Source organism: Ips typographus, linkage group LG11, assembly GCF_016097725.1.
Source record: "Ips typographus isolate SLU linkage group LG11, UJ_Ityp_2.0, whole genome shotgun sequence".
Classification (NCBI taxonomy): domain Eukaryota; kingdom Metazoa; phylum Arthropoda; class Insecta; order Coleoptera; family Curculionidae; genus Ips; species Ips typographus.
This window is the reverse complement of record NC_138432.1, coordinates 4,891,859-4,901,617: the sequence shown is the minus strand read 5'-3', so window position 1 is coordinate 4,901,617 and position 9,759 is coordinate 4,891,859. Positions and strand designations below refer to the sequence as shown.

Below are 9,759 nucleotides of genomic sequence, written 5' to 3'. Positions count from 1 at the left end.
TCAATAATATACAAAAATATTTAGTTATTTCTACAAAAGTTCTGCCATATAAAATTAGTTAAATAATTATACCCAGTTGCAATGAAATCAAGTAGAAACCATAAAAACTAACAATTTTTATTTTTCTGTTTTAAAATCAAAATATCAAAATTACTAACGTTTTCTGGTATTAACAACCGCTTTCAGCGGATGTTTAAATCTCGACGCCGCCTGGTATTGCAGCTGATAAGCCATGGGATGGATTTGGAAGCCAAATAGTCTGAAACCCAGAAAAATTGTTGAAATCAACTTTTAAAATGCAAATTTCTGCTAATTACTTGGGCACGTATCGATTGGTGGGGCGTAATGGTCTATAATCAGGGTGAACCATAAACAACATGTGAGGAAAACCAGTGCCAAAATAAGCGCCGTCAGTGTGATGGTGTGCTGAAGATTTTGGTGTGTAAACGTCCAAACATTTGGGGCAGTAACATTTTACCATTGCTTCGCCTTTACAAGACATAAAAAAAAGAGATTGACTCTTAAAAAATGTGGGAAAAATAAATTTAGTCTAAGTGTCTTTATCATATTAGTTAATTCTTCAGACTACAAATCAAAACACAATAAAAATTGTATATAACCAAAGAAAATATGATCTAAAGACAGTAAAATTAAAAAATGTGGTGTGAAGAAATTTAATAAATGCAAAAACTATAACTTGCATTTTAGCATTTTGCATACTACTTTTGATGAATTTTACCTAATTGAATTACCAAACTCAGTACATGCTATTCAGAATATAACATTTAATTAAGTTGACTCAATAAGTCTAATAGACACAATTCTACTGCTTACCGGGAACATCAGAAAGGCCAACTGGTAATAAACACTGAGAATCACAATTAACTCTGGGGCACAACCCAAAATCGCCAACTAAGTATTTGTCAATCATTTGAGCTATGCCTTGATTAGTTAAAATGTACCTGGCATGTATCAAACCATATAACATTTCAGCTGCTTGCTCTATCAAATCACTCTGATGCGGATTATCATCTAATTCATCATCTGCAAGTAAACAAGAATAACATGTTAAATACTGAGAAATCTTGAGTGGTTGACTGGTAAATCACCTTGTTGTGTGAGGCCGAAAATGTGACAATACTTCAGCAAACTTTCAGTGAATTAAACTGGAATTTCAGTAGAAACTTACCTGGTTCTAAGTCTAATATCATGTCTAAAGCTTTTCTATAATGGGGCACTTGTTCACTGAGCCCTGTTAGGTTAAATTTGTCTTGTATGTAGTCCTCATCCACCTTAAAATAGTGTGTAAACATAGCTGGATTTTACTGGAGGAGATCGTGGGACTTACCTCACAAAAAAACTCATTTGCTCTTAAACCACAAAACCAGGAAATCCAAGAAACTTCCTCCAAACTGCTCATTTTTCTATTAAAAAAAAAACAAAAAATACTTTTGGACTAGAAATTTTAATAAATGTCACTATCAACGTTGGGTTAGTTCGGTTCAAACGTCACTAAAAGCCTACTGCCCCCTAGCCCATTGAAAACTGCAGTAAGACAAAGATAGAAACATGAAACGGATACACTCTAACTGAATTAACTGACTCTAGTCTCTGGTAGACTGACAAATGTTTTCAAAGTTTAAGCGCCATACCGACTGTGGTAAAATGTGAAGAAACCGCTCTGAAAATTAAATAATTCACGTATAATCAATCTTTTAGTACCTTGATTAGCCACGCTTACAACTCCATGGACGATCAAAAATAAAAAACAATAATATTAAAATTCCTCTAACCTCTAAAATTTTGCAATGTGCAAGAAAAGGACCGAAACATATGAACCAGGTATTGTCAGAATACTGTCATAAGTCAAAAATGGTGTCCGTTTGTGTTCGGTAATTTTTGACTGGTATCGTAAATTTTTAACTATTTTCCAGCAATTTTTATGGTTTTCCAAGTAATATAGATTAGAAAAGTGCATATTGGTGATGTATAAATGATGGGCAACACCTTTCGCTTTTTTTCCGCACTTGAACTATCCATGTAAAAGTTACACGTAAGTTTTAACTTAATTTTTATTTCTTCTTCACCGCACTAAAAAGGTTTGTTGGAAAAGTGGAATTAGGCACTATTTTCAACTAAATTGAAAATAACATTTGAGATCAGTGAACTGATTATAGGAGAATGTTATTTTCAACATTTGAACTTGAAAAAAATAGTGCTTTTGTTGGAAAAGTGGAAACTTTTCAATTCAATGGTTTTCAGTGCAGAGACTACAGAGAGCACAGAGAAATGTTCAAGATTGTAACTTTATTTTACAGAAAAAGAAGAATTTATTGTTTAAACTAAATAGGCAATAAATTATAATAATTGATGTGGTTGCACATTGTTAGGTCATCCAATCCTGGTTTAGTTTTCCCTATACATATACAGGAATACAGGTATTATGCCTGGGGCAGAATGTTAGGCAACCATAGTTACACAAAGAGCAATGAAGTGTTGCCTACTAATTATTTACAGATTTTTTTTAAATGAATTATTCATTTTTGCCTATCCATTACACTGCTAATATAAGAGTAATGTGTAAAATAAAAGCATAAAACTGTTTTAGAGATAACAACTTATGTAGAATCTTTGTCTTGTGGGTTAATTGAATCAATGCATATTTTTCTGATTTTGAATTTACATTAATCTCATATCATATCCTTTGACTTCTTAACCTGAAGACACAAATAGAATAAACTCGGAGGATTAAAGCAATTAAAACACTTTCATCTTAAATACCTAATTTATTATCCTATTATACACACTGACAGACAATATGCTTCAATAGTAACTAAACTTCAAATTCTTATATTCAACAAACAAATTTAAGGTTTCAATAATACAAAAAAAAAAGGTTTTACTATTCTTACAAAATTAAATAAATAAAGACAAAAGGTATTAATGAGCAATCACTTCCAGATTTTTAATTTCAGAACTGCAATAAAATGCGAAAAAAAAAATTATGGTGTGGAATGAGAATGGCTATTATTACAATTGCAACCATGAAAAACAAGTAGAAATGCCTGTAGAAACACCATGAAAACTAGCAATTTTAATTTTTTTATGATTTAAAATTACAGTTTTTTTTTCAAATTATTAACGCTTGCCGTTATCCAGCGGTAGCGCCTTTAGAGGTTTTTTAAACGTTGACGCGGCCTGCTGTTGCAGCTGATAGGCCAAGGGAGCAATTTTGAAACCGAATAATCTGAAAGCGCGTTAATTTTTCAAATTCAGTTTAAAAAGCAATAAAAAAATTACTTACCTAGGCACGAATCGATTAGCGGGACGATTTGGTCGATATTCGGGGTGAACCATAAATAACATGTGTGGAAATCCGGTGCCAAAATAAGCGCCGTCAGTGTGGTGGTGTCTTGAAGATTTTGGCGTGTAAACGTCCATACATTTGGGACAGTGACATTTTACCATTGCTTCGCCTTTAAACGATAATCAAATAAAAATGATTTTCCAAATGACTTTCACAGACAAAAATATTTCACATTTTAATTCCCTAATTCAGGAGGTTTTGTTCTTTTCTGTATGAACCAACTGTCAAGCTTTAGTTTGTAATTTATTTGACTAATCTTATGCAAAACTCACTACAGCCATGTTATATGCAACATTTTTGTCTGTGATAACATATTTAATAGCACAAAATTGACAAGTGATCCAATGTATTACTTATAGTAATATTCACTTAATTTTTGTTTAGCTTATATTCTAAATCCTTTTTTGCCACATATTTTGGGACTTGTGCACATTAGGTATCTACGAATTTTGTCACCAAACTTTTATTGCGCACCTATGTTACTATAGGAAAGAGAAAAATGAAATTTGCGGTAAATCCACAATTTTCTTCAGAAAATCCCAAAAAAGTACAATGATTTTGTATTTACTATACACTGAAATAAGCTGTTTGGCAATTTGTCCGGACAATAGCTTTATGGAGTTGTATTTGACAGTTACCATTATTATGACAGTTATATATCCAGAATAGTCAGTTACATATCACAACTGCCAAAAAAAAAAACAAATCATGAAACTATAAAATCCATAATAATTTAATTTACACTGATTGTATTGCCTTTAAACAAGTTTCGTATATTTCTTGCTCCACAAAGTGGTATTTGACAGTATCCAAGTTTATTTTATTTATATTTGACAGATTAAAATAAACAAATACACTTCAGGGCTGTTCAATTTCTACTCATGGATGTATAAACAAGCATTTAATATGATTTACAACACTGTATTACAGTGTAACAGTGCTTTTAAGCAGGTTTTGTAGTTTTATTGTTTTATGTGGTATTTGATTGAAAATGGACGCGGTTAAGTGATTGTTCTAATTTAATAGTTCTATGGTCTTGCCAGTTGACACATTCCTAACAGATTCAATTAGAAGCAAAACATATATTTGTATATTAGAACTGTCAAAATTGTATTCATAGACCTATAAACAAGTATTAAATATGATTTGTACAGTCAAGTAAAGACGTCATATGCTTTATCACTTTATGGTAATTATTTTGCAGTTGTCACATAACTGTCTAGGTAAATAGTGTTCTGGTGTCATGCGGCAACTGTCTTCCACGTCAAAACCGTCAAAGTTTGCTCTAAAAATCTCTAGAGTGTAAGTACACTCTGTTGACTTAAAGACATGATGTTTTATCTCTTTATCGTAAATTTTTACAGTTGTCACGTGACTGGCTAGGTAAATAGTGTTTTAATGTCACGCCAAAAACGTCTACGTCTTAAAAGCTTTTAAAACAGTCTAGAAGCTTTCAGCAACTTTTAGAACAGTCCAAAAGCTTTTAGAACAATCTAGAAACTGAAAATAAATTTAAACTTTAAGTTTGGCAAAAATTTTGATGCAAATTATTGGAGTGGATATTTACAGATGCTAAAACAACTCTTAGAAACATATTTACATGAATATTATAACTAGGAACTTAAATTAGTATACAAAAAGACAAGAAAATCCACATTTTTGGCTAAACTTTAAATAACTAATAATAACCAAATCATTATATTTGATTCAGTGAACGGATAAAACTTTACAACCATTTCCTAATAGAAAAATTTTGATTATTTGATAGCTCAGAATCAAAATATTTCAATTATATTATTCATCACTAATATTTTTGTCTGTGAGTGCATATTAATAAAGAAAACAAAAAAATGTATTACTTATATCACAAAAATTCACTTCCTTAATTTTTGGTTAGCTTATAATTATATCTTTGGCAGTTTAGATATACTTTTTTGTGTTTTATTGTAAACTTGCAAAATGATTACTGAGACTGATTTTCTCTGCCAATAAACTCAAGATAAATCTCTAGGAAACTCCAGCAACAGCCAAAATATAAATATACTCAAATAACTAACCTGGAACATCAGAAAGACCAACTGGTAACAAATGCTGACCCTCACAATAAACTCTGGGGCAGAATCCAAAATCGCCAACTTGGTATTTTTCAATCATTTGAGCTATGCCTCGATTAGTTAAAATGTACCTAGCATGTATCAAACCGTATAACATTTCAGCTGCTTGTTCAATCAGATCTGACTGGTTTGGATTATCATCTAATTCGTCATCTGTAAAAGAAAACCAAGTTAAACGTGGTTTTGTGGTTGATTTGTGAATCACCTTGTTGCATAAAGATGAGGCGGAATGCTAAGGTGACAATGCTTATGGTTAATAAAATGAAATTTTAGAGTAAACTTACCCGGTTCTAAGTCTAATATCATGTCTAAAGCCTGTCTATAGTGCGGCACTTGTTCATTAAGCCCTGTGAGGTTGAATTTGTCTTGTATGTAGTCCTCATCCACCTGAAATGGTATGTAAACATAGCTGAATTTTACACGAGGAGGTCGGGGGTGCTTACCTCACAAAAGAACTCATTTCCTCTCAGGCCACAAAACCAGGAAATCCAGGAAACTTCCTCAGAGCTGCTCATCTTTCTATAAAAATACAGAAAAATTATCTTTGAACAACAAATTTTAGGAATGTCACTTTTTAAAGGTTTGGGTTTCTCAGTATGTTCGGTTCGGAACGTCACTCAATGCTCCATACCCCCCTAGGCCATTTAAACGCTATAGTAAGACAAAGACAGTAAACAGAAACGGCTATACTCTAGTTGAACCAACTGACCTTACTAGAGCGACACATCCGAGTAGGTTTCAAGGGAGTTTACGGAATTTAACTACAAAAATATGGGTTTTAACCGCCCGGGACACGGACGAAAGGTATCGTCAATGATTTTAAATGACCTGGGGGGCTGCAAAATTAAGTAATTTACGTTCACTTACCTTTTAGTGCCTTGATTAGCCACGCTTACGGTAAGTTCATCGACAAGCAAAAGAAAGAAATAAATGCGACATCTGCAGGTCAATTAAGAAAATTGTAAATTATCTTATATTGCTGTCAAGTGTCTATTTGGTGGCGTTCTGTCAAACGGCGCAACATGATGCAACATCCTTTCATTTTATAGAAAATAAATATAAAAAATTACTATATTAATTTAAGTTTATTTGTACCATTGTGTTTATGTACAATTACAGTTCAATTAAATCACATTGTTGATTTGTTGTTCACTTTTCTTGGATTTAATTTCATTGTTATCGTGCAAATGGTCCTAACCAACTTCGAAACAGATCAGAATCAATAACCCGAACAAAGCTAATATAGTATGTATAAAAGAAAACAGTTTTTAAGAATATGGTCGATGGGTAATGGGTATATTTATGAATTTATATCAGGATTAAAAACTAGATATGGCAACGTTGCATTTAAGCTTGTGAGCGAATGAAAGGACATCTGTATTTGACAGCTTATCAGTTGTTTTGACGACAAAAAACCTAAAACGTTTGTTTTTATCTTTGCAAAAGGTGATAAAAGGACAAATGAAACCAAAATTTTGAGTGTTAATTTAGAATTGACCGCAATTTCTGTATAGTGTCGTCATCTCGAACATTTTAATCACTGTGCAAAAACTTTATCCGTTTAGAATACAAAACCACTTCAAGAATGCATTGTTTTCCTGCTGTTACCCCAACATCCTGCTAGTAATTACAACCCCATAATGGAGAGTTCCACCAACAATGTGGAACTGGAATGGTCCGATAGCACGAACATATCATGGGCGCAAAAAGATACAGATTGTATTGCTAATAGGGACTTGGTGCAGTCCATGTATGATGTTTTACTGCAAAACAAGGAGATCAGGGCCATTCCATCCTGCACAGGAAACTTTAATGACGTGCAGGCCCTACCTGCCTTTCAGTATGATGTTCCCACTGCTTGGGAACTTGAGGCTTTTTTAAATACATTACTGACTTCTCAAGTAAGTTTTGTATAACTCCCAGTTTATCCCAGTTAGTGTAAATTGTTTGTTTGCAGTTAAAACTGGCCAAAGACATTTGTTCTTCATCATCATTCTCAGTTATTATGAAACAGAGAATGATAATACTCAGTAGGATTTATTATGCTATAGTTATGAGGTACCATAGAGAAAAAACAACAGATGGACAGAATAGTAATGGGAAAAATTCTTTAATTGTTGGGGCAACTGCCAGAGACAACATGTCAGGTATGATCTACTTACATTTTGAGTGGTTTAGTAATTTTCTAATTTATTAAATTTGAGTAACATGACTGGACAAATATAATTCTCTCAAGATAACCTAAAACATTATTAGTGGAGGGATTTAAAATGTTTGAATATCGAATAAAATTAAAAAAAAATCAGTAACTGTTTTATTAAAAATTTAACAGTTCTAATTTGTAGATCTTGAAACAGTTTCTTTTTGTTAAATATAGAAATTGTTTCTGTTTTGTATTTGACTTTATTCTAGTATTTATTTTATTCATTTTTAAAAATATGGAAATATGCATGCAACAATTTAACCAGAAGTAGTTATCAACTGCTGCTTATTTTAAATGGGCCACCCTGTATATTTTTGCATTTTTGGATTCTACATCAAATTCTATACATATATTTGTATATTTTCATGTACCTGTCTGTATCTGCTTCTGAAATAATTACCATTTTATGTAAAATTTGATATTTTCAGTCTTCAAAACAATTTTAGTTTACACATATCAGCAAACGATTTTTTCTTGGTTTTTGTGTTTTGTTATGTTAAATTAGGTTTGTACTAAGAGTGGGTGCAGTAAATTTTTAAAATATATGAGTGACAGGGTTGGTCAAAAAATCAGCTGAAAACATCAGTTCTTAAAAAGGACAGAAAGTCTAGTATTTCAAATAGAAAGAAGAAGAAAGTTAAGTTAATTTTTTTAGGTCACTTATTTAAAATTAAGTAATAAGCCATTTTCTAGAAACTAATATTCTATCACCAAGTTGCTACCATGGCTTAATTCAAGATTGAGCACTTCCCTCCTAAAATATGTCAACAACTTGAAAATTTTCCTTTTTTCAGTGTTTCTTTTTAACCATGTCTAGTACAGTTCAAGACCATTAAAGTGAAAGTAAATCATCAGTAAAAAATCAATGAATCAAGCTTTATATCAGTGCAAATTGCTGCTAATTTATTTAAAATTGAAGGAAACAGTTCTAGAAACTTCACATTTATTATAATATAGACCTAAATTAGTCAAAATCCTGTTTAGGTTCGCAAGCGCTATTAGAAATCGGCGTAAAAACAGGCCTCAGCTTTCTCTTCTCACTCCTGCAACAAAACTGGCAAGTTAGCGGCATTTTAGGCATACCTTCTTTGTGCAACTCCGTTTTGGAGACTACGGTCGACCTAATTAAAAAACTGCCACCTCTGTGCCTATCAAATGACGCTCAGTTGACCAGTTTGGGAATTTCCAGCTTGGAACAGGTTCAGTTGTTCTAATACCTTAACTACTGCCAGATACTTAGAATGGTTATTTAGGTTTGTGATTTTTTGAGAAATTCTGTATTGCATGAAGCGTCCGCGGACAGCAAGGGGAAACTGTTAGCTTCGGAAATACTGCTGGGTTTGGCGCTGCAAAGAGGTTCTTTGCGGCACCTTTTAGAGTGGATTGATATGGGATTGGAGGCCTCGTGTAAAGAAACTATAGAAAGGTTTGCTTGTTTTGAGATTGAAAGTTAGTTTGTTGTTTATGGGGATTGTTATTGTGGTAGTGAGTTCTTTTTAAACGCGCTGGTGCAAATGGATGGAGGCAAACACAGACTGAAAGACCAGGCAGGTTCCGGACCGATTTCCATGTATGACACTGCATTGCGTTTACTGGAGACTTTGTCTTCAATGGCTACAGACTATGGTAGGGTTGTTACTATTTGTTAGTGCTGAAGGGCTATTTGTGGGGGGTGTGTAGGAGGTGCATGTGCAGCAATTGAGACAACTACTGCAAATGAAACTGAATTTGGCGTTTATGAAAAGTCTGATGTTTACGTTTGGGGTAGCAACTCTTCTCATCAGTTGGCTGAAGGACAAAACGAAAAAATACTGCTCCCAGTAAAGTCCAAGATATTCAATAAAGTCCAACAGGTCAGAATTATTTTAGGTTTGGTTTTAATTGATTTGAAAGCAAGAATAAATGCAGATAGAAGCAGGGCAGTACTGTACTTTTGCCATTCACTGGGACGGTCATGTAACTGCCTGTGGAAAAGGTAGTTACGGCCGTTTAGGTTTAGGAGAATCGTCAAATCAAACGTTACCAAAGAAAATTCTTTTGGATAGTGTAGTGAAGAAATTGTCTAGTTCTAAAGG

The 9,759-nt window shown here is 33.0% G+C and overlaps 3 protein-coding genes across 6 annotated transcripts in view; 1 reads left to right on the top strand and 2 right to left on the bottom strand.

The window, feature by feature from the left end:
• Positions 1 to 101: 101 nt before the first annotated feature.
• On the bottom strand, positions 102 to 1,760 carry LOC145735460 (casein kinase II subunit beta-like). 2 transcript variants are annotated; one of them, XM_081989373.1, is made up of 6 exons: positions 1,723 to 1,760; positions 1,349 to 1,424; positions 1,190 to 1,292; positions 835 to 1,044; positions 318 to 489; positions 102 to 259 (listed from the first exon to the last, which is right to left on the bottom strand). In XM_081989373.1, exons 2-6 carry the CDS (start codon positions 1,418 to 1,420, stop codon positions 154 to 156), a joined length of 663 nt encoding a protein of 220 aa, XP_081845499.1. In that variant the 5' UTR covers positions 1,421 to 1,424; positions 1,723 to 1,760; the 3' UTR covers positions 102 to 153. The 2 variants fall into 2 exon arrangements, with proteins under 2 accessions (XP_081845499.1, XP_081845498.1); XM_081989372.1 differs by lacking the exon at positions 1,723 to 1,760 and having other exon boundaries at positions 1,349 to 1,672.
• Positions 1,761 to 2,766: 1,006 nt separating this feature from the next.
• LOC145735458 (casein kinase II subunit beta) lies at positions 2,767 to 6,474 on the bottom strand. Of its 2 annotated transcripts, XM_081989370.1 has the most exons (6): positions 6,349 to 6,474; positions 5,925 to 6,000; positions 5,766 to 5,868; positions 5,425 to 5,634; positions 3,305 to 3,476; positions 2,767 to 3,247 (listed from the first exon to the last, which is right to left on the bottom strand). In XM_081989370.1, exons 2-6 carry the CDS (start codon positions 5,994 to 5,996, stop codon positions 3,139 to 3,141), a joined length of 666 nt encoding a protein of 221 aa, XP_081845496.1. In that variant the 5' UTR covers positions 5,997 to 6,000; positions 6,349 to 6,474; the 3' UTR covers positions 2,767 to 3,138. The 2 variants fall into 2 exon arrangements, with proteins under 2 accessions (XP_081845496.1, XP_081845497.1); XM_081989371.1 differs by lacking the exon at positions 6,349 to 6,474 and having other exon boundaries at positions 5,925 to 6,060.
• Positions 6,475 to 6,878: 404 nt separating this feature from the next.
• LOC145735450 (putative E3 ubiquitin-protein ligase HERC1) overlaps positions 6,879 to 9,759 on the top strand; it is a 33,971-nt gene continuing 31,090 nt past the window's right edge. For both annotated transcript variants that reach the window (XM_081989358.1, XM_081989357.1), the window contains exons 1-7: positions 6,879 to 7,382; positions 7,439 to 7,628; positions 8,669 to 8,883; positions 8,938 to 9,110; positions 9,171 to 9,310; positions 9,365 to 9,537; positions 9,593 to 9,758. In XM_081989358.1, coding sequence (XP_081845484.1) covers positions 7,122 to 7,382; positions 7,439 to 7,628; positions 8,669 to 8,883; positions 8,938 to 9,110; positions 9,171 to 9,310; positions 9,365 to 9,537; positions 9,593 to 9,758 — 1,318 coding nt within the window. In that variant the 5' untranslated portion in view covers positions 6,879 to 7,121. The remainder of the gene's footprint in view (positions 7,383 to 7,438; positions 7,629 to 8,668; positions 8,884 to 8,937; positions 9,111 to 9,170; positions 9,311 to 9,364; positions 9,538 to 9,592; position 9,759) is intronic.

What these genes read in the sequence shown, in the direction of transcription:
- LOC145735460 (XM_081989373.1), bottom strand. Translation starts at nt 1,420, where the DNA reads ATGAGCAGTTTGGAGGAAGTTTCTTGGATTTCCTGGTTTTGTGGTTTA. An exon ending in GATATTAGACTTAGAACCAG is followed by an intron (nt 1,045 to 1,189) that starts GTAAGTTTCTAC and finishes GTTTACTTGCAG; the next exon opens with ATGATGAATTAGATGATAAT. An exon ending in TGGCCTTTCTGATGTTCCCG is followed by an intron (nt 490 to 834) that starts GTAAGCAGTAGA and finishes TGTCTTGTAAAG; the next exon opens with GCGAAGCAATGGTAAAATGT.
- LOC145735458 (XM_081989370.1), bottom strand. Translation starts at nt 5,996, where the DNA reads ATGAGCAGCTCTGAGGAAGTTTCCTGGATTTCCTGGTTTTGTGGCCTG. An exon ending in TGGTCTTTCTGATGTTCCAG is followed by an intron (nt 3,477 to 5,424) that starts GTTAGTTATTTG and finishes TATCGTTTAAAG; the next exon opens with GCGAAGCAATGGTAAAATGT. An exon ending in GCTAATCGATTCGTGCCTAG is followed by an intron (nt 3,248 to 3,304) that starts GTAAGTAATTTT and finishes ACGCGCTTTCAG; the next exon opens with ATTATTCGGTTTCAAAATTG.